The 24,018-nt window shown below is 35.9% G+C and overlaps 2 protein-coding genes across 2 annotated transcripts; one reads left to right on the top strand and one right to left on the bottom strand.

Annotated features, from left to right (window-relative positions):
- Positions 1 to 334: 334 nt before the first annotated feature.
- LOC121729357 (arginase-1) lies at positions 335 to 12,158 on the top strand. The gene is made up of 6 exons (XM_042117836.1): positions 335 to 567; positions 1,133 to 1,321; positions 2,899 to 3,085; positions 9,868 to 9,978; positions 10,378 to 10,505; positions 11,907 to 12,158. Exons 1-6 carry the CDS (start codon positions 408 to 410, stop codon positions 12,146 to 12,148), a joined length of 1,017 nt encoding a protein of 338 aa, XP_041973770.1. The 5' UTR covers positions 335 to 407; the 3' UTR covers positions 12,149 to 12,158.
- Positions 12,159 to 15,310: 3,152 nt separating this feature from the next.
- Positions 15,311 to 21,427, bottom strand: LOC121729356 (zinc finger protein 622). The gene is made up of 6 exons (XM_042117835.1): positions 20,797 to 21,427; positions 20,434 to 20,634; positions 19,684 to 19,838; positions 17,271 to 17,411; positions 16,812 to 16,940; positions 15,311 to 15,675 (listed from the first exon to the last, which is right to left on the bottom strand). The coding sequence occupies exons 1-6, from the start codon at positions 21,262 to 21,264 to the stop codon at positions 15,564 to 15,566; spliced, it is 1,206 nt and encodes a 401-aa protein (XP_041973769.1). The 5' UTR covers positions 21,265 to 21,427; the 3' UTR covers positions 15,311 to 15,563.
- Between the last annotated feature and the right edge of the window lie 2,591 nt (positions 21,428 to 24,018).

Genomic DNA, 24,018 nt, shown 5'->3' with positions numbered 1-24,018 from the left:
CGGTAAACTCACTCACTCGGCGAAACACAGCGCAAGTGCTGTTTCACGCGGTTTTCTGTGAGAACGTGGTATTTCACGTGGAACGTAGAAGCATGGCTCTCCCACGTATGTCACAATAGTGTTACATAATAATATGTAAATTGTACAGAATATAAACAAAGTAAGTTTAGAAAATAACAGTTTTGGAGACGCTTGGTGCAGAGAAGACCCAAAATATCTTCATTTGTTATCAGTGTCAATTATCTGAACATCATAATTAAGTTTAAGATAAATGTTAACCTTTTGACTTGGCGATATCAGAACAAAACAGTTCACTCCAAATCTATTCGTAGTATTATCATGACGTTGGTGATACAACATTCTTAAGTATTAAGACAGTATTTAGACGGAATATAAAACTGTTAAAAATGAACGTCTTCAGAACGTTTGCGAGGAACATTAGCGGGAAAGTGAATAAAGTTGGCATTATTGGAGTTCCGTTTGAGAAAGGTCAGAAAAAATATGGAGTGAGCGTCGCGCCCGCCGCGCTCCGGACGGCGGGGCTAGTGGAACAGCTGAGGGAGATCGGTATGTCAATATAAATATTTCTCTATCGACGCCGAGATATTAGGAAAATATGAGTTTTAAAGCTATGTAGAAGATAATCTTCTATAAAAATATTAGGTCAGGCAGACTCTTTCGCATTTAAAAAAAAACGTATGGATTATAATCGTATTATCACCCTCACGTTGGCCCATGATAGGTAACCAGCATTGGCATCATGATTGCGCAGTATTAGAATAATCGACGTCGACCAAATTGGCATCTATATTTACTATCTGCATGGCCTGTATTGGTGAAAAAGTCAATGTAGTCTCGATATTATAAAAGTACAAAGTATCCCTCCATTAGGTAGGTAGTCAAAACTCTCAAAAAATGTATACTTTCGTGACATTATCGTGACGATTTGTTTAAAACGTAAGGTTTGAAGGTCTAATTTTAAAACGAAGAATTAGGGTTAATTAGTTTTAACCACATATTATAATAATAATAACAACTATTTATTTCAAATCACAAAAATCCATATTGTTAGTAAATTATACAATATTATAATTAATTACATAATATTATGACCATATCGCATGTTTTTCAGAGGGCCTGGACGTGAAGGACTACGGAGACGTAGAGGTCCCAGCTCAGGGGGAGCCGGTGGACGTGGACAACATGAAACACCTGTCCCTGGTCTCCGCCTGCAACAGGAACCTGTCGGAGAAGGTGGCCACCGTGTTGCGGGACGGACGGATAGCCATCACCATAGGCGGAGACCATTCTATTGGAGTCGGTGAGACTAGATTTTAATCTTGTAAAGTATGAAGTCGGTTTTTCGGGTACGAGTTAATAACTTACCCTGATTGAACAGGCAGTCTTAGTAATGGTTGAATGAGTTAAGTATATTATATCCATTATAATCTTAGTCAGGCTAATCTCAGACTTTTTTCATACAATATTTTTTTCTTTTAACGTACGTAATATTAATAAAATTAACGAAAGGTAAGTAGGTAAGTATGTATAATGCAAGCATAATGTAAGTACGTAGGCCGCCCGCAGCCTCTGACTTAGATTTAGTTTTTTATAGGTACATAAGTAGTCTTTGTTTTATATTTTAGCATTATTTATAGCAATTATTATTTATTATTATAATTATCATGATTTATTACAGTTGTATGGAGTAGTACGTAGGTGTAAATTATTAAAATATGTGATAAAAACGTCCCCAAATACATTTCCGTCCGTTTTCAAAATGGTGAATTTATTTAGCAATAATTTTTTTCGTTACCTCAACACTGTTCGCCGTTAAAGTTGTTTGTAAATCGAGGCACGTAACTAAGGTGGGATTTCACCAAATACACATAAAACTTAGTTTTATAAAACTTAGTTCCCATTGAACGCGTTCATGCTGCGACATAAATCTCGTTTTGTTTCGATTGGATTTCACAAACTTCTTTTGATCGCGATTATTAAATCTAAGTTTACCTGACGTCACGCGATTATTTTACATGTTTTCATCATTTTAAAGCCTTTTCACGTTAATTTAACTACAAAATAGCAAGAAACAATACGTAAACTAACAAACGTATGTGTCAAAACTGCTATCTTGACATTTATTTTGTCTATGTTTTTCGTTCCGCCATGACAGGGCTTGAACGGGTTTTATGACGTTAAACTTCGGACTTTGGTCGTTCAGAAGATAAAACTCGGATTTGTTGTGAACGCGTTCAGTTTATGCTGGTGAAATGCATTTCGATGTTATAATCGCGTTTATACGTTTTGAACCGGTTCAGAGTGCTTTGAACGCGTTCCATTTCTTTGGTGAAATCGCCCCTTACTGGTGTGTTTTATCTGGATTCCATTAAAACTTTGACGATAGTGCACTAAAATAACACGGATAACATCTATAAAGGTATTGTTGCACATATTTTTACATTGAAACGCAGCACGCAGCGTTTATTATTTCGCATCGTATTTCAGGGTATCTTGGTCCGCTGTCTTTATCTGTCATGTAACTTTTTGAATGTGCCAGACCGAGACAACAATATTTCGGTGACGGTGTCCGGTTTCATTGAAACCAGGAGTAATTTTATAGTGCTCAAGTGTGTGCGCAGTACACAAGAGCACTCTCTATTCCTTTTACTCTCAAACCCCAGTAGGACGATAGACCGACACGACTGGCGAGAGATCAGGCGCAGGACCGACTTTTTACATGCCCATCCGGCGCATGGATCATCTTACAAGTTGTCAGACAATCTGTGATCAGCCTGTAGGCGTTTATGTTCTCTATGTATGTATGGTTTTCTATGTTGATTGGGTTATAAAGCGACTTTCAAAAAGGTGGTCGTTCTAGATTTGACTATTTTTAAGGTACCGTGGACGGCCACTACGCTGTTAACGAGGACATGATTCTCATCTGGGTGGACGCGCATGCGGACATCAACACCAACAAGACTTCGGGCTCGGGCTCCGTACACGGCATGCCCGTGGCTCTCCTGGTAAAGGAGCTGGCGGATTACTGGCCATACCTACCTACTATGGACTGGCAGGTGCCCAAGTAAGTGATAGTAAACCTTTACAGGCCACTGTTCACAAACCAAACATTCCCTCGGCCTCTCTAGTGTGGACGTGGATCGACAGCGGCGCCAAACCCTTGGAGATAGGTACACAAAAGACACGAAACAGCATCCATATCCTTAAAAATTAAATGTGTTGTCTTTTTTTCTGACGCGAGATTAGTTAGTACGCTGAACTCACATGAACAATAATAATTTTCCTACTTTTAATTAACGCTGGCAACTCCTTCACACCACCCGATTGATTTAAAAAAATTTGGGTGCATAGGAAGTACCGAGCAACTGTTTGGAAAAAAATTAAACCTACATTTTTTGCCATTTTTTCCCCACCCCACTAAACCCACACCCACCGCCCACGGCCTACCAGCACGCATATCAGAAAAGGTTGTTCAGGGAAGTAGCTAACGGAGTTTTAAATTTTAATACAGCTGAAGCCACATGAGTCATGACCGATTTGTTCGCCAGCTCTCCGTCGATTAAGTTTACAAGAAACATTAACTCAAGGTACAGCAGTAAATACCAAAACTGTTTCAAAGTTAAGATACACTCGTCATTAGAATTTAAAATGCTTCATGTTTCGAACATGAAGTGCAAACAGAAATTTCTAGCAAAATACACGGTACTTTATGTGAAAACATTTCGGAATAACAAATTACCTGAGAGACATAATATCCTCAGACTGTGAGTCATGATTTATTTATTAGGGAGATTTATTCCTTTATCCTTATAACTAGCTGGTTTAATTATTATGTTTGTTATTAAGACGAATATCTAAGCAAATGACCTTGGACGTTTGACGCGGAGCGCCATCTGTTTATGAATCAATGTAGCAGTAGGAGGTGTAGGTTGCTACGGTAAGTTACATAATATTTCCGCTAGATGTAGCATTTAGCAATTTATTTTGCAGAGGTGGGCAGAGTAATAATAAACAGAGACTACTTGTTTTTTTTTTTCGAATTAATTAAATAAAATAAATATGTACATAGAATACTTTTTTATTTTATCCCCTTTTAACCCGTATTTTATGTATGTCCCGTATTATATGTATCTCGAATACGGCTCAAACGATTTTCATGATATTTGGAGTGGGGGAGGTTTCAGGGGAGAAGACGCGGAGATGAATGTTTCATTTTTTGCCACTGATATAGAAGTCTTTCAGCTTTTTCTACATTTTTGTTTCCCAGAATTCCTCATCACGATGGATTATTTCCGTTTTAACTGGAAAGTTTTTGCCAGACTATATACCAAAAATGCATTTTTTGCTTCTGGTTACATGAAGCTGGCCCTTTATTTGGTAGAACCATGCGTGGTTTTTATTTATTACAAAAAAATAAAAACCATATAGAAGTGCAATCCATATAGAAGTCTTTCAGCTTTTTCTCCATTTTTGTTTCCAAGAATTCCTCATCACGATAGATTATTTTCGTTTTAACTGGAATGTTTTTGGAAGACCATATACCAAAAATGCATTTTTTGCTTCTGGTTACATGAAGCTGGCCCTTTATTTGGTAGAACCATGCGTGGTTTTTATTTGTTACAAAAAAATAAAAACCATATAGAAGTGCAATCCATATAGAAGTCTTTCAGCTTTTTCTCCATTTTTGTTTCCCAGAATTCCTCATCACGATAGATTATTTCCGTTTTAACTGGAATGTTTTTTGAAGACCATATACCAAAAATGCATTTTTTGCTTCTGGTTACATGAAGCTGGCCCTGTATTTGGTAGAACCATGCGTGGTTTTTATTTATTTGTAACCCGCCTTTGGTTTTTTTTTATAAAACGTTAATTGTTTATCATTTATGGCTTTTTCTACACCAACATTGTAACAACATTTTGGGCACTTTATTTCTACTATAGTGTCGTCATCTACAGTGCCATCTGGGGTTGCTCCAAAATATTGGACTTCCGGATATTGGACAGGACAGGAATTTTTGTATTCGAGTAAATTTGAGAATTATTAAGTTATTTTTTTTTCCCTTTGGGCAATGGGGCTTGTTGGCTTGAATGGTGGGGGACTAATTTTCTTTTTTCTGACTTTTTTTTCATTTTTTCTTGTAACAGTCTCTGTTATATACTGTGGGTCCCTAATAGGTATTTTTCTCGGATATCTAGGATCCACTAATTCTGGCAGCTGATTGTGCTGACAAAAAAAAAATACTACTACTCCCTCCAGTCTGGCTTTTTGTTTTTAATATAATCAATAATTAATATTTACGTTAAAAGATAATAATAATATTTCTTACTGGACATTTGAATCCGTGTTATCATTAATCTGATGTAATGACTCTTCTAAATTTTGTCCTTCGGTTGCATCAATTTCAACTATCCTACCTTGGATCCTACAGGATTACAAAAATAAAAATTTTGTGAATAAAAACAATTTGAAAATCAATGCATTGTCTGATGCGTATACACATGAAGGTATATTAAATGATGATGAAATGTATTTTGCGCTGTAGCTAATAGTGAACAATATCGCGTAACAACGGTCCGGCGCATTATAGCACGAAAGTAAATTTCGCTAGTCCCAAAAATGTTTTTGGTGATTATTGATTACTTAAAAATTAAATACAATTCTAATATTTCCTTTAGTTAATCTTTTATATAGTGTGTGATTGTAGTAGTGCAAGTTATTGAATGATAGTAACTCAATAAGTGTAACAGATATTTGTTGAAAAACCCAGAAAAATTCATAATTTCGAAAAATGAAACTATAGAGTCAAAATAAGTGAATCGTGTTTTCCGTTAGGCAAGTATCAGATAAATATACAATCATTAAATAAATCTCAATTTCATTTGTGTTTCATCGTCTTCCGGGATCGTAATACTTATTAGAAAACACAGCAAAAAAAGGGAGCTCGGTCTTAATGCCAAATTACAGCTTTGTAAGTCCTATAGTCTTTGAGCAAGACTGCGGACAGACAGACAGACAGACGGACAGACCGAAATTATAAGGGTTCCTTGTTGACTACAGAACCCTAAAAAGTTCATTAAAAGCACGGACTTAAAAAAAGTACGGACGTAACCTTCTCTAATCATGAGTGAAGCCTAGTTATGGCCGCCCGTGTAGGACGTGTGCGTGATATGAGGGTTGCCATATAAATCATAAATTTTATTTTGTAAACTCAGACAAGTTAAATGTATTTTTTATACTTAAACATATTTTTATGTTTTTTTCGCTTCAGAAATGTAAGCGGTTGTTAAAGATGTCATAATGAAAATATTATTTTTATGACACTATAGATAGAAAAAAAACACATATTACGTACAGAGAAGTATATTATTTACATAACATTATTAGTAATAATGATTATGTACAAACATTTACAATAATAAAATTATTACTAGCTATTTGACCGAGCTTTGCTCGGTATTCGATAAAACACGAATAAAATGACATTTTCTAAAAATAATTCCTAGCTAGACAGATTTATCGCCCCCGAAACCTATATAAGAAACCTGTATACGAAAAGATATAAGATACTTAAGTCCCGTAACCCGTTTCATCAAACAATCAAGTAATTTTAAATAAATAATGGCTTGTTAAATCAGTTAACGGCCTGTTAGAGCTATCGAGAGTTCTACCATGCGCTATCGTCAAATCAAATCACCTAACATGGTGTTAAATTTATTCCTGGTCTAGAGGTCCATTCAATATTTTCATTCCTACTAGGTCTCAATGACGCTCGGGTGACTACACAAATAGCACCTTCCCTCCCCTACTACTGAAGGAAATCTAAGACAACAATTTTATCTATGGACGCTTCACACCACGTCAGTCTGACCCCGTGCTAAGTACCTGAAGGACTTGTGTTACGGGTACCAGACAACGGAAATATATTTAATACTGTTATACTATACATATATTTAAGATTTTTATTATATGATACACATATTTAATACACACCCGTGACCCAGGAACTTTGAAAACTTTTTGTTCCGTCGGCAGGATTCGAACCCGCGACCCCCGGCTTGAGCTACCGACAGCCCACCCACTGAGCCACAGAGGTCGTCAAACAACAATTATATCCACTTTTGTAAATTAAGAAATTAATAGGGGTGTAGACTATTTTTTAGGAAATATATTTATTTTACAGATGTACCATCAAGGAAGTTGATTCCTATGCAATTGACAGACCAACGTTATTTGGTCGAATACTTATGTCAATTCAATGTTAATTGTGATCTGTCGGCTGGGTTTGACGTAACGCAACCAAACTACTTATGTCCCCAATTTGCATAGGAATCAACTTCTCTGATAGTACATAAGTATTTTGTTACACCTAAAAATATGTATAAAAAATAAATACACTCATATTTCAATTAAAAAAATCACTTATCAAATATAAAAAATATTATAAAGTTATTGAGTAAAATATGTCCATTTTCGGTAATTCTATAATACTAACTCTCAAAAAAAGAATAATTTGTATTAGATTTCGTTTACTGTCTACACCCCTATTATTGTATTCCTGCCTAATTACTGGTCAATAATAAAAGACAATAAAATTAATTATTTGATTATTTAAAAATAATTTAAAATTTTCCCCGGTTTGGGGAAAATTTCCCCACTTTGTTATGGACATTACTGACCTGTTGAAGTTGAATTAATATTTACATTATTTTATCAAAATACTTTAAAAATATGTTATCTTACCTATGAAATATCATTCCTTGATGTTTTTGTGTAAGGTTGTATTATTCTTGCACCATTTTACAACACAAGATGGCATATTTATTTTTATTTCTGAATGACAAAGACGTGTCACCGCGATGCAGTATAATTGCGTAATGGCGGTACGATCGGCTTATTACAGTGCGAGTGTTTGTGCAAGATGTGTACATATGATCGCCTGGGCTTATTAAGGGTGCTTCACTCATTTCTTAATGGCGATCCGTCCGTATTTTTTTTACGTCCGTGATTAAAAGTATTTTTTTTTAATTTTACGGCTTCCTTTGACAATACTGAACCTTCCCTGAAGCTATGGCATATTATCTCCATGTATGGCAAACATTTTTTAAACATCCTATAGTTATGTAGGTATAATAGTGTAACAGTAAAAAATAATTGTTTGAAGTCTCTGTGATAAACTATTCTGTATGCTATACATTTACGTAACAATTTACATTACAATGTCCGATAAATAATAGACTGTTGTAAATGCATCTGATGATCACATGATCATAATATTATTTTTCACTTTTTTCAAAATCGAAAAGTGCAAACTGTTAAAACTTAAAGCCGGTAAATTGTCAAAGTGAGACTAATCAAAAGAAGAGCACGCACTGCTTGTGCCGTGTGCGCGGAACGGCAACGCCGCGCTCAGTTGTACATATCTCGAGTTGACAACGACGCATTCTGTAACTAATTTACGCCTGTTAAATTTTATGAGCAAATGCTTTACTACATTTACTAGTGGAGTTTGATTTACAGTAGGCACTAAAGAGTTTGATGATAAAACTTCTATTTTGCAATACTGTTTATCGCAAATGGTTCGCGATCAACAAGATAAAAAATAAAGAAACATGTATGCAAAGATTCATTATAAACGGATTAGCTAAACCAAAAAAAAAACCCATCCTAAAATATACATCTTACGCGATTTAAAAATATATTTTCTGATAACTGAATAAAGATCACCAAAAATATCGTTCACGACAATATATTTCAAGATACACTTTCTAATTACACAAAACTTCTGTATTTCCCGATCTGTAATTTAGCTGTAAAACATCGCCAAAAAGACGTCTAAAACGCATTTTGCTTTACTATTCACCTTAAGAGTCCGTATACGAAATTTTGCCGAAATTTTGAAGGAAACGACAGAAATAATCTACTTATATATAGATAAAATTCTATCCAATTCGAGCAAAATAGAAAAAAAAAAACAAATTGTGCCAAAAAACACGATTCAAAATAACCTAAATCTCACATTATATTACTCGCCGCAAGGCTAATGTGAGAATTAGGTTGTTTTGAATCGTGTTTTTTGGCACAATTTGCTTTTCTTTTTTTTTTTCTTTTTTCTCGAATTGGATAGAATTTTATCTATAGATTATTTCTGTCGTTTTCTTTTTATGAATTACAGCTCCAAGATGCCGAAATAAACAGCAATTCTTTGCCCATTTTCTCTAAAATTTTGCCGAGTTACATATTTTTTTACTCAACTATTTCATATTAAAGTGGTAAAAAGTAATTCCAACATTGTATAGACGACTTTCTCAACAGTACATTGTATTTCATACCGTTAAGACGTCAATACAATCCATAAACAGGTGATATTCTAAACCTTTTACAGCAAAAATCACAAAACTTTTTGAGGTTTGAGTTGGATTATTTAAAAATACTTAAAAAAAACAAAAATCTAGCTCCAACTTATAATTGAAATGATCTTACATGTTGTGCATTAAAACTTATAGAAATACTGTATTTTAACTGTTAAATCACGTCTGTTAATCAGCGAAATCGGAAAAATTTCGTATACGGACTCTTAAGTAATGTAGATTAGTTGATATTTCATTGTCTAAATTAAATTTTATAACCTCAGCACTCCGCATAAAAGTTAGGTGCAATCTTCAAAAAGTTCTCGAAAACTTTTTTAAAGTGGAATATGTACTTTGTGTTCTCTATCTGTGCCTTTCATCGAAATGGGACCAGAAGTTTCGTAGCCTTTACGATGCGAACAATCGTTTCCTCTTCATAACATTAGCATAGAACTATAAGATCTTGACTGTGCCTTATTAAATTGACTTGTTTTACAGACTATCTATCAAGAGCCTTGGCTACGTGGGACTGAGATCGGTGGACGCGTACGAAAGACTCGCTATACAGAAACATAATGTGCCTTGTTTCACCATGGAAGACATTGAAGAGTAAGATAAAGGGTGTTATAAAACCTACAAAAAATATGCATGAAAAAGAATTGAGAAAGAAACAGAACAAAAATCTTTGCATTATACTAAAATTAACCGTTTGGTGATCGGCCTACGTACCTAGTACATAATTACACTTTTATACTTTACTGCTAGTAAAAATACCTGCAGGCTACATCTGAACATATCCTCAGAACTTTCGTCATACAAAATACAACTCGTATAAAATTCCTCAACAAAAGATTCACGAGAATAAATCTCAATTCGAAGTAATGTAAGCATACGTTTTCCGTGATCATAAATTAATATAGAAGTTTGTGATATCGCTGTAAATATTTTATGAATCTCAGAGACGGAAGGAACGTAAATATATTATGAATCCACTGATTATATTTTCAGATACGGTATAGGGAGGTCCATAAATCACATCCTGCGCGTTTTGGACCCGTCCGCCAACAAACCCATTCACGTCAGCTTCGACATCGATTCCTTGGACGCGCTCGAAGCACCCAGCACGGGCACTCCAGGTATATTTTGCAACAATGTTGAATGTTGTAATGATTTATAATGCCGCGGCCGCATGCGTCTATCGTACGAAGCTTCGCGTGCTATGAGATGATACCATTGGACGATACACGCAGATCGTTCAATGGTATAGTTCTTGCAATCTACGAATGCGCGTAGCCTTTATTTGTAGTTGTAATTGTAATATTATAGACATTTTCGTTAGTGTGCGTACCTGACGGAGCAATATATACTAGTAATCTGTGGAGCAGTCAGCAGCGAGCGAGCCATGTACGCGTGTGTAGATATGGTCACTCAACAACTAAGGGCGCCGCGCGCTCGTAGATTGCAAGATCTATAATATCGTATTAAGCACGAAGCACTACGCAGGTGCGGCGCGGGCATTAGATTTACGCGAATATTAATGTTCTTACTTCATAGTTTGAGCAGTCACATATTGCGGATTTTGTCGCGGACTTTTCAATTTTCCGGCGTTGCGGGTGCTTTCTAGGCCATGGTCTCGGGTGGACCCCACGCCACGCAGCGTAAAAAAGTGCTCCGCGGCAAAATCCCTAAGTAGGTGCTCTTTTAATGTTTATAACATTAAGATAATAGTATCAACATCTACATGTTGGCGACAAAATCGCTGAGCCGAAATTCGCGTAGCTCACGCAGGAACATCTTTTTAGCATCAGGGCCGCGCCGCCCCAATGTGCGAAGCACTAGCATTCTATATAGTTTATGGTGTGAAATTGCGGCACACACAGGCGCCAAGACAATATAAGGGGCGCCGCCGCTATCGAAAATATCTATTATTTTTGTTACACTTACTCAATATATTAATTTTATTTATAGTGGAGTATAGATAAGTACAAACATGTACCGCCGCAACTCAGACCAATTTTAGACCAATATTTTGTTAATTTTGTAAAAAAAAGAGGCACTTTATAGGTTTCGCCACGGAGCTAATACTAAGAGGAGGTGTTGTAATCATTGGGAGTTTCGTTACGTGTGCACCTGACAAACGCTGAAAGTGTACTGACTTAAGCCCCGCCCACAATGATGACGTCAGGACCTAGTTGATAATCACAGTGCACAATGGGTTCCGCACACAGGCGCTGTGAGGGGTCGGCGCGGACCCGTTCAGGATAAAAACTATCCTATATGCTTTTATGGAAATGAAAATACCTATCGCATACCAGATTTCATCGGTCCTTCGATTCCAAGTGCCAATTCCAAGTAAACGTGAAGCCAGACACACTTTCGGATTTATAATATTAGTTTGCATTCCTGCTACATAAATACTTACTTTCGTGTGTCTAAAAACTTTTTAGCGTCCTTACCGGTTGCTCTTTTAGTATCGACAAAAAAGGCTTTAGCCCATCCAATTCCAGGCATTAAAACAAACAAATTACATTTCACAGTGCGAGGCGGACTGACGTTGAGGGAGGCGGTGAAATTAATGGAGATTATCCACGCCACCGGCCGCCTGAGAGCCTTCGATTTAGTCGAAATAAACCCCGCGCTGGGCAACGACTCCGACAGGAAAAAGACCATAGAGGCCGGATTATGTGTGCTCAAAGCCGCTTTGGGATTCTCCCGCAAAGGAACGATACCGCAAGGGTTAACAGATTTGCCGATACAGACTAACAACGGCAATAAATAATGTATATTTTGTTATCTGTATTTATTTACCTAATACTTTTTACCCTTTTTTTTAAACGGGCTTTGGCCCACCACACATTCCCACCACTGTATCTCCTGTGTCGCCAGGATTGACAGCGGTATCCAACCACGAAAACCCTTTGATATGATCTCAGGGAGCCCGAGGGACATGCTAAAGCTGTCTTGGGACCCGCAACGAAATTAATCAGAAGGAAATAGGAGGAGTAGGAAGAATTCCAGATTCCCTCCCCATATAAAGCGGGAGACAGCACAAGGTTGCAGTGACCGAAAGTCAAAGAACTGGAAGGGGGAAGCACCACGGGAATAAACGTTAATAATAATAGTGACTACTACGCTAGAGCTAAATTAATTTATTGTGTTAGACTGTTGCCAGTAGTAATTGTGAAAAAAACGCTTGAAGGCACGCTTTTTACCCTTTGCTAATTTATAAAGATCCACGTGGATAGGTATGTACCCTCGAAGAAATTGATTCATAGGCAGTTGACGGACCTACGTGTTTTGGTCCGATTATGTCAATTTAATGCTAGCTTTGGATTTTGATCTATCGACTGGGTTTGACCATAAAGTTAATATACCTAGCGGAATAGAGCAACAATCTCGAGCTGTCAAGCGAAACCGAAATTGGTTTCATCTGTGTGTAAAAATATGTGTACGTATACACTTACACAAGCATGATTGAACATGATTTCTATGAGATTAAATTGTCAACGTGCGGCACGTGCCGACTGGACGTCAAAAAAGAGTGCTGCTGTCATGTATTAGGTACACGTCTCTTTTTACCACGCAGTGTTACTGATAGTGACATCTCTCTTGCTCAGGCCTTTGTTTCTCTAATCCGCTAGGCATATTAACTTTATGGGTTTGACTTAACTTGACCTAACTACGTAGATCCGCCAACTACCTACCTATGAATCAACTTCTCTGATAGTACTACAGTCTACTAGACTAGGACGAGTCGGCGCATGAGTTCGAAAACTATTCCACATCAATTTTTTTATGCGATCCTCTTCAAATTGCCCTCCTGATGATATAAATGCATGTTGCCAGGGCGCAACCCGGTGTTTAAACAAACATTGTTTAAACAATGGGCATTGTCCAAAAAAAAATCACATGTACTTTTTATATTTTTTTTCGTTAAAATATGGTATTTTAAGAATATAAATTAAATAATTTTGAAATAGGCTAGTTTTTTCTCAATAAATTTTTAAAGTTTCGCTCTGACGTCATCATCGGCCGCCAATTGACCTCTGCATATGTTTTAAATTTCCTTTCAATCTTATTTATAATGGCTGTGTCGTCAAATGCAAGTTCTCATTATGTGAAAGCTGATACGAGAAGCTTAAAAAAAGTTCGAAAAGTAATGTTGGTCGAATTTATTGCTAATTTAACGCCATTGAAGGTCAAACAAAGGTTAAACGTGTTTGTTCAAAAATATAAGTAACTAATGGGTATTTTTTTCGTTTATATACAGAAAAACGATCACTGACCGTATTCCTCGAAATGTTTTTGTAATGAGCAAAATTTAAAAAAAAATGGACAATCCCCATTGCAAGGAATTGTTATTTTTCAACCGAACAATTTTTTTTAATATTCTTTATTGAAATACCAATAAAAAAGGTCCTATGACTTTTTACGATAAAGTTAAACTTTTTAAAGATATGAATTTTTAAAGGTTCGAAAAACCTCAAATTTGGGTACTTTCGACTGATGAAAAATATATTTTTAAAAAACAAAATAATGTCAAAGTAATTTTTTTTTTAATTCTATGTACAATAGTTACTTAATATTGATAATAGAGATTTCAAAAAATTTAATTGCTTATATCTTTTTTTTATCTTAGCAAAAGTAGACAAAAAATTGTGTTTTTTGTATGGGAGCCCCCCTTAAACAATTATTTTAATTTAATTTTATTATTAATTATTAAAGTACAAATATAATTAAGGATTTCGTGAAAATTTTAAGTGCCTCGTTGAAAAAAATCACGTTTCTTGTATGGGATATTAACTTTATTTTATTTTTAGTATTTGTTCTTATGGCGGCATTGAAGAGGATCACATAAAAAATAGAGGTGGAATAGTTTTCGGTACTCATGCGCCGACTCGTGCTAGTCTATACAGACTACAAACGTTATCTATCTGTAAACGAGCAATTCTTGTATATATATTTATATATAGAAGAATTTTTTACGTGGGAGAGCCATGCTTCTGCACAAATGGGCCGGCTCGACCGGAGAAATACCACGTTCTCACAGAAAACCGGCGTGAAACAGCGAGATCCAGTCACGCGTACAAATCAATATAAAGCAACAAATCCGTACGCTCCGATTCCGATCCAGTGCACGCGCAGCTTTAAAGATAATTTTTCATGCAGCATGCATGCGCTACAGCAAATTTTAATACAATAAAACATATTCGTATAAACATTTTATCAATTTATTTAGATAAAAACAAGATGGCGGAAGTTTTACAACAAGTGAACACAGCAACTTTGAAAGTTGCGTTTAAATTGTAATAAACTCTAAACAAGAAACAATTTTATTACATTTGATGACATCAATGTTATTATTTTATGCACAAATTTTCTTTTTTTTAATAATCTCTGTCTGTAAAGTTTCTAGAATATCTAGTCTGGAAAGTAAAGTTATAAAGCAGTAGTGTATTATAAAGTTGGTAGAATTCGTAGACGATAAAACCATTTTAACTTAACACGTGGTAAGTGTTTTAAGAACATGTATAATTACAGTAAAAGGTATGCTTTCGAAAATATGCGTATTATAGATTGTTTTTTTTTTTAACTTTTTTATGCATTAAAACCATGAAACAAATAGTAAACTGATAGATCAATTATTGTGCTCCCAGTACTATGGTTTGTGTGTGAGTGACAAACACTGCAATACAAATAAAAGTACTGTATGTATTACAAACACTAACACATAGCACTTTAGACAAAAGTATTGAACTATCTTAGTGCCTATCACACTGGCGATTAGCGAGCGATTTGAAAGCGACGCGACTGCGCAGCGCACACGCCGCGATTGCGCGGCGTGCACGTCGCGACAGCGCAGCGTCATCGCGGCGTGGCGTGGACGCCATTTTGTACACTCGTCTACACAGATTATTATTATATATAGTAGACTCGTCGAGGGAGTGACGTCAGAATCCATTTTGCTGCTGAGTGTCCAAAACGCCGAAGGCTAGCTGCGTGCACGCAATCGCGACGTCATCGCGGCGTGAGCGCTGCGCAATCGCGTCGCTTTCAAATTGCTCGCTAATCGCCAGTGTGATAAGGCCCTTAAATATTATAATTTAAAAAATAACGAATTTAAAAATTGCCCTTTCAGGAATGTAAGGGGGGTCTATCGCGCACGTGTGACCAAGTGAGAACAAGTGATGAGACTAGAAGATAACTTGTGGGCGGTAATGTTTCTGGAACTTGTTGGCCTTGATAGACAGTCGCATCTCAGCCTTTGCCTGCACCCTCTTCATGAAGTGTATGTCTCGAGCCGTCCTGAAAAAAAATAGAGTTAAAAAAAACTCACTATATGTACTACAAAGAACATGATTCATACTTCATATTCAGATTGTAATTTGGTCAAGTTATGCCAAACCTAGCCGACAGAATACGAGTAAGGGTTGATTCAGACCGCAACGCGACGCGTAGATGCATTCCTAAATTTGTACTGAATTGACAGAGTACTGAATTAAGAGATGGCATGTCGCCTTGCGCAATTGAAATCTGTCAAATCATGAAATGAAATTTAGAAATGCATCTACGCGTCGCGTTGCGGTATGAATCCAAGTAACATAGAATATCATTGTATGAATCAACCCTTACGACTAACATTAAATTGACATAATGCGACCAAATGACGTAGGTCCGTCAACTGCCTATGAATCAATTTCTTTGATGGTACTTTAATTTATACTTGAGTAAGTAAATAATTTAATTACGTTGTTATTTGTTATAGAACCAACTAGGTTTTTCCCGTAAAATCTCTCGCCCCGAAATCACATAGGAACCGTACATTTGTGGCATCACATCTATGTCCTTTCCAAGAGAAAGAAGACTCAGTCACCCATGTTATTTGATATTAAGACAAACACACTTTTGTGTTTATACCATGTATTATAGTTTGTGCGTTTTAAGATGATATGGGTGACAGTTTTCATATTCCTTGCTACGGGTTTTTTGTACAAGAAAACCAAAAAAAATCAAAATGTAATAAATTATATTTCATCTACAAAAACAAATGTTTCCTATAATTGTAAATGAATAAAAATGAAGTTGCTAAATGCTAACTTACTAATATGAAATTATAAATATTAACTGTGAAATAGGAGTATAAAATTATTGTTACGAAAACATTTGAAAAATTTCAGATGCATGAAACGGAACTTATGTCAATAGAGATTGACTCTGTTGAATCGAAATCAAATCGATAAAAAAGGGCGGCCATCTTAAATCGCCGGCACCACTGAAATGTCAGTACGAATACGATAATTTCAATTACAATTCCTTTACGAAGTGATTCGATCTTTTTAAGTTATCGATTAATTTTAGGTAACTTTCCTACTATTGTCAATTATAATGTGTCACGCATATCATCATAAAACGCACAAACTATAGTATGATATAATACTAACTTGGCCACCACTGCCTGCTCCTTAGGCGCCCATCCCAGTGCCTTATAAGCTCCCAGAACCCGATGCAACTTGCGGTCCGACTTCTTAACCACCACTTGGTTATTGGAAGATATGTGTTGTTTGTAATATCTGTAAGAGTTACAAGTTATAATGCATATCTTTGAACTCTGAAACATTTTGTTCCAATTATAAAATCAAACAAAATTTTCAACGTAATATTTGTAAGCAATAGAATAACAGTAAATCTGTATCTAGCACTGTTTTCCGCGACTTTTTACGCAAAATGAAATCCCACCTGTACATTTTGGCGCGATAAAATTTCTTCAAAATCGATCACTTGTGATGCCATGACATGACACAGGAACATTTTTATAGGCATAAATAGGAATGCTATTACAAACATAATATTTTAGGCTTGACACAAGGAATTGTTTAATGACAACATTACAATTTACAAACCTCATAAGTGACCGATGACCAATGATTGCTCCTGATGGTAGAACAAGCTGGTAATCATCACCGCCCAACGCCGCAGGACCCTCCACCTCCTCATCTACATCCATATTCTCATCACCTTCTTCATTGTCGGGGTATGATGAGCTGTGAATTAAAATGTAGTAAATTAACAACAGACCACATCGTCGTTGCGCCCCCTGCCAAATCCATTGTGTTTTTAGTAATATTATCAGGAGCAGACAATCAACTGTTTTATTTAATAACTGATAGATTTATCAATAAACTAGACGTTCCGTGCGGCTTCGCCCGCGTAAATTAGATATTTCACAGAAAAATTAGTCCACAAAAAAAAGCCTATGACCGTTCACGTGGTCTACTTCTAATATCTGATCCAAATAACGTTCGTGAGATAAGCCCTTTCAAATAATTTCCCCCGTTATTTTTTTTCACATTTTCCTCTTATTTCTTCGCTCCTATTAGTTTTAGCGTAATAATATATAGCCTTTCTCGATAACTGGACTATCTAACACCGAAAGAATTTTTCAAATCGGACCAGTACTTCCTGAGATTATCGCGTTCAAATGAGCCCTTTCAAATAATTTTCCCCGTTTTTTCCACATTTTCCTCTATTTCTTCGCTCCTATTAGTCTTAGCGTGATAAAATATAGCCTATAGCCTTTCTCGATAATTGGGCTATCTAACACTGAAATAATTTTTCAAATCAAACCAGTAGTTCCTGAGATTAACGCGTTTAAATAAGCCCTTTCAAATAATTTCCCCCCGTTTTTTCACATTTTCCTCTATTTCTGCGCTTCTATAAGTTTTAGCGTAATAAAATATAGCCTATAACCTTCCTCGATAAATGGGCTATCCAACAGTAAAATAATTTTTCAAATCGGACCAGTAGTTCCTGAGATTAGCGCGTTCAAACAAACAAACAAACAAACTCTTCCCAATTATATATATTAGTATAGATTAAAGGTCTTAGTTCATACATAATAAGCTTTGCCCCTGAAAATTTTACTAAAAACACATACAGGATTTGGCAGGCGCAGCGACGAAATGATCTGCTGCTTACATAAGTTTCTTTAAATTATTTATTATATCGAAAGTGAAAAACTTGTCAGTCATTTTGCACACTACATCAACATACTAGATAGTATTATAAATACTATTATTGTGATACCCTGGAATTTCAAATAAGCAACTGGATTTTTTTTTTATTTATTTATTAATAAAAAGTACAAAATAAATTAAAAAAGATTGATGGTACAACATAAGCTTATAGAAACTTTACCGTGTACCATTAGCCGTCAATTTTATTTGCTATTTTTATTTGCTAATTTTAATTGCTTTATAATAATTAAGTTTGGACTTTGGAGCCTATTTAAGACATTATATTTATTATTTATCCTTCTCTTATCCATAGCTGGGCACCGTTAATCAAATAGTTAACTTCGTATTAACGAAGCTAACATTTTTTATAACGGATTAACGATTATGTCAATCCGTTAAAAAAAATTTTAGCTTCGTTAAATGTTAAAGCGTTACATTTCGGACGAATTAACGCAAGTTAATGTTAATCGTTAATCCGTTAATATGTGTAATATGGCCTTGTTGTAACTTATACCATTGCGTTAGTGTACGTACAAAACCTGTTGGTTTAAGGTTTTGGAAGTTAACATGTTAGGGACAAAAAAATACTTCTATTCTATCTAACTAAATTATACCGCAGAGCTAAAATGGTCACATTTAGCAATTCCTCACAATGAATTCAGCAAATGAATTGTCAAAACTGTCAAACTGACAAATTTATCAAATCAGTACGAATTACTTGATATGAATTGCAAGCAGAGTTGCATTTTGCGATTAAAAAAATATAATCATATTATGATTCAGTCATGATTCTCCAAAGCAACCATTTTAGCCCCGCTGTACTCTTCCTTATGAACATGCAAATGATTTTAAATGACAAGAATAAACAAATCACTCTCTCTATAAGCACCGGCGCTGGCCGCTGGGCGCCTACCGTGAGTAATGATATGATAAAACGAAACAAATGTCTTCTCACTCACATGCGCTTGAAAATGTATCTAGTATTGCAGTTTTTGTTTCGCTGCTGCCGTGCCGCGGCGCCGCGCTGCCCACCCGCCCGGCATTTGTCGTTTCATACTAACTGTTTGAACCTGTTTTCGCGCCGCGCCGCGGTGTCATGTCATGTTAATCGTTAATCCAATGCCTACTATTTACCAGTAGGCATTGGATTAACGATTAACGGACTTCTGCATATTAACGGAAGTTAACGAGTCTGTTAATATTTTTAAAAGTTAACTTAAAAGTTAATCCGTTAATCAAAATGTTAACTTCGTTAATTAACGGATTAACGAGTTAATACCCAGCTATGCTCTTATCTTACCTGTAGTCATAGTACTCAGTATATTCGGCTAGAGCTATCCCTTCGTGCAGCATTTTGCAGTGACCCTTGTCAATCATATGGCCCCGAGCTGCATCCATGGAGTAGAAGGTGCGACCTGTCTCATTACACCAGAGACACATGTAGCCTTGTGATATCTGGAAATTATTTTTTCCAAATTAACATGATAATATAGCTCCCACACTGGTTTCGGTGACGGTGGCCAGTTTCATTGAAACCAGGCCAGCTACGCAGGAGTAATTTTTATAGTGCCCAAATGTGTGCGCAGTACACAAGAGCACTCTCTATTCCTTTACTCTCATAACCCAGTGGGACGGAAGACTGACACGACCGGCAAGAGATCAGGCACAGGACCATGCGTCAGATGGACTTTTTACATGTCCATCCGACGCATGGATCATCTTACTTGTCAGACAATCAGGTAATCAGCCAGCATTGTCCTAACCAAACTTGGAAATAACATATTTCCAAAGCGGGAATCGAACCCACGACCTCCGAGTCAAGAGCCGCGCTCTATACCATAGTGACTAGACATTATCTAGTGGTATTATAGAGCATAAACATGATAATAACAGTATTTCAAGGGGTAAATATAAAAGAGTGTATTAGTCATAGGGAATTGTTTCCACTTTGATCAGAATGTTTTAAATGTCAAAGTTACATAGTTTTACAAGCAAACAAATCAAGAAGGAACCAAAATCATATGTTTATTTTAATGACTATTTAAATTACCTTTTCTCCAAGATATAATAAGAGTCCCTTGACATCTATGCAGTATTCAATATCGGGAATGAAGAAAGAGTGAGTTTCCGACATATGTTTCAGGTTCTTTACCATATTCTTGCTGCTGTGACCACAGAACAAGCATTCCTTAGGCTTTATCAAGGAGTCACTACCCTTAATATGACATTCTTCCCATTCATCTGAGTCCAGCTGAAATTTATTTATATTTAAAGCTCCCAAAACAAATTATATTCAAACTATAAACAAATAATTTTAACTTGATTGCGTAACAGTTCTCATAATTATTATGAAATTTAAAAAAATATTATAGTTAAGTATAAATTAATATAAAGTAGTATGAAAATTAATTACCTCCTCAATTTCAGAATCAGTCTCAATTTCTTCGTCTCCAGAATCATTAGGATTAACAACAACAAACTTAGATGCCTGTGCCACTTTGTTTGTGTCGATTTTCTCAAAACTATTACTATCGGAGTGACTACCCTCCTCGTCCGGTTTTGTGCCTTCACTTTTCTCAGGTAAACCTTTGGCTTCTGCTAGCTTGTGCTTTTTACTATTCAAATGGTTGGTGTACGCGTTTTCGGTGTTGAACAATTTTGAGCAATACTTACAATACACAGACTCATCGCGATTAGCGTTTTCAGCAGACTCCCTGTGCTCTTTCACTCGAAGTTCAAACTCTTCTAGTGTGACAGGCGGAATAGAGGCTACTTTCCTCTTCAGGTTGTACCTGTGCCAGTCCAATTTGTAATGTTCACGTTGTAAATCCGCAGACCGAAACAAAACCTGGCACGTTATACACGTGAATGTGTCTGGCATGATTACCAATCGTTCTAAAACTAAATGTATGTCTTAAAATTGTATCTTAAGTTGTTTTAAAAATGAAAATGTAATAAATTAATAAAAACGTAAAATTTTTAACACATGCGTTTTGCGTAGGCAAATAAAAAGAATTGGCCAGGAAAACCAAAACGCAGAAAAATCTGTCACTTCATCACTTGTTAAATGACATCTGTCAATTGTCACCAATCATTTTTTTTTTTCTGAGAATGGCACTTCAGCTATAACCATGGCTAAATGCCATTTGGCCAGTGTCGACTGTTTCTATAATATTAAGGCTATCTGACAAATCGGCCCATTTATTATTATTGCTATACTGTGACATTGGCGATTCACAAAGGAGCCATAAATAAAAAGAAGAAGAAGCAGTTGGAAAAAATGTAAATAAAGTAAATACCTAGATTTTGGAAAAAAGCGCGGGAACTCGCAAAGGGCGGACGCGGTATTTTTTCGGAAAATTTTAAAATTATTTTTATATTTATAATTAGTTAATTAAATAGTGTAGTTTTAGTTTTAATTTTCTTAGTTTTTGTACATATTAATTTTATTTGGTAAGTTTTTATTTATATAGTAGTTCATAAGAATATTATGGAGGAGCCCGACCCGGGGGGACCTGGTCCCCCCGTTGGTCATTATGTTACTATATCAAACGATTCGAGCATGGACACCTCATGCTCTGTAAATACCAGAAAACGTCCAGCGATTCCTAGGAAGCGTTGCAAAAAGTGCCAGAAAAAAATAAAAAAAGACCCGAAAAAGGCCAAGCCTGATATTAATTGCATGTGTCTTAGCGATACCGAAAACCACAATATTCCTAAACAAGACATTATCCTTGAAACTCAACCAAATGTGAATACAACTCAAAAATCCCAGGGCTTAGATTCACGGATCGGTAGGATGCTGTATAAAGATACAGACTCCTCTCCGTATATTGTCCATATACAAAAGGTACCAAAGTCACCTAATGAAAACATAAACTTTCACCCTATAGTGTTTGGCCATTACTTGAAAACAAATAACATTAAAAATATTGTAGATGGTAGTATTAAGAAAATAGCCAGAAACCGATTATCTGTAGCCTTTTCTTCATATAATGAAGCCAATAGTTTTATAAGTAACCCTCAATTCAATTCAGAACAATTTAAATCTTTTATACCATCATTTCAGGTAAGTAGAATAGGATTAGTTAGAGGCATACCTGCTGATTGGTCCGATGATGATGTTATAAATAACATTACTTTACCAATTGGATGTGGTGAAATACTAAAAATTAGGAGGTTAAAGAAAAAAACAATAGTGAATGGAACCGCTCAATTTAATAACACCGAATCTGTGGTAATAACATTTGACGGACAGACGCTACCAAAGAGAGTCTTCATGTGCTATAATGCACTTCCTGTAGATTTATATATTTTCCCTACAATACAGTGCTTCAATTGCTGTAGATACGGACATGTCAAAAACCAATGTCGGTCAACACCTAGATGCTTTAGGTGTGGCCAAGGGCATGCTGGTGATAGTTGCTCAGTTGAAGAGGAGTCTATTTACTGTTGTATTTGCCACGGTTCGCACATTGCAACTGATAAAAAATGCTCAGAATTCCAACGCCAAAAATCAATTAAGGAGTCAATGGCTCACAATTGTCTATCCTACTCAGAAGCTTCTAAGTTACATCCTCCCATTTCAAAATTATATTCTGACGTGTTAATATCATCTACTTCTTCATCATCATCACCTGTAAATACACAAAAATCATTTTTCAACAACAATAATAATAAACAGAATTTGAATTTAATACAACGGTCATATAAAAAAACTGTTTTCAAACAACCAAAATTGCCACAGAAACAACAAAATGGGTATGACAGACAAATACATAATAGCTTAATAAAAGATTATAATCCTCCATTAGGAGATAATGGATCTGCATATCCAGCTCCCGGTATTAACATGGATTCGATACAAGAAACAATTTTAGCATTAAACAAACTGATTACATCATTATCATCTTTATCACCGTCCAACGCTGCCATATTCACCACTGAATCACAAATTAATACCACTTCCAACAATGGACAACGTAGTCCAGTGGAATTGCCGCAGTGTGGTTAGTAAAAAACACGAAATTATTTTTTTAATTAATAAATACAATCCTATTGTTCTTTCCTTACAAGAGACATGGCTCAAGCCGGAATCACTTTTCAGGATTTCTGGCTACACTTGTCTCAGGGAAGACAGATCAGATGGGTATGGTGGTACAGCCATGCTCATCAAACACCATCAATCATTTCATCACATTCCTCTTCCATCACATCACTCTGATTTTTCAATCATTGCTGCATCTGTAAATAACATATGTTTTGTTTCACTGTATATACCTCATCCTTCATATTACATCTTCTCTGAAATAAAAAGTATTATTAGCCAATTACCACAACCAGTAGTCATTCTAGGAGACTTCAATGCACAGCATCAGTCATGGGGGAGTCACAAAGACAATCAATGGGGTTACGAAGTTTTAGATTTAATAGATTATAATAAACTGTGTATTCTCAATTCCGGCCAACCTACTCGGCGCACTGCTCCTCATGAAGGTTGTAGTGCACCAGATTTGTCAATATGTTCACCAAATCTATCATCTGTTTTTCATTGGAATGTGTTACAGTCAAGTCATGGAAGTGATCACTTTCCTATAATTCTATCATTTCCAGGTAAAGATAAAAGTAAATCGAA

Source organism: Aricia agestis, chromosome 8 (assembly GCF_905147365.1).
Source record: "Aricia agestis chromosome 8, ilAriAges1.1, whole genome shotgun sequence".
In the NCBI taxonomy this organism is placed as follows: domain Eukaryota; kingdom Metazoa; phylum Arthropoda; class Insecta; order Lepidoptera; family Lycaenidae; genus Aricia; species Aricia agestis.
Note: the sequence above shows the minus strand (reverse complement) of the source record. Positions and strands in the feature narration are given on the sequence as shown.

Coding starts and splice junctions, on each gene's coding strand:
- LOC121729357 (XM_042117836.1), top strand. CDS start 408: ATGAACGTCTTCAGAACGTTTGCGAGGAACATTAGCGGGAAAGTGAAT. Junction 568..1,132: donor GGAACAGCTGAGGGAGATCG/GTATGTCAATAT, acceptor CATGTTTTTCAG/AGGGCCTGGACGTGAAGGAC. Junction 9,979..10,377: donor ACCATGGAAGACATTGAAGA/GTAAGATAAAGG, acceptor TTATATTTTCAG/ATACGGTATAGGGAGGTCCA.
- LOC121729356 (XM_042117835.1), bottom strand. CDS start 21,264: ATGCCAGACACATTCACGTGTATAACGTGCCAGGTTTTGTTTCGGTCT. Junction 19,839..20,433: donor TATTATATCTTGGAGAAAAG/GTAATTTAAATA, acceptor AATAATTTCCAG/ATATCACAAGGCTACATGTG. Junction 17,412..19,683: donor ACTGAGTACTATGACTACAG/GTAAGATAAGAG, acceptor TTTAATTCACAG/CTCATCATACCCCGACAATG.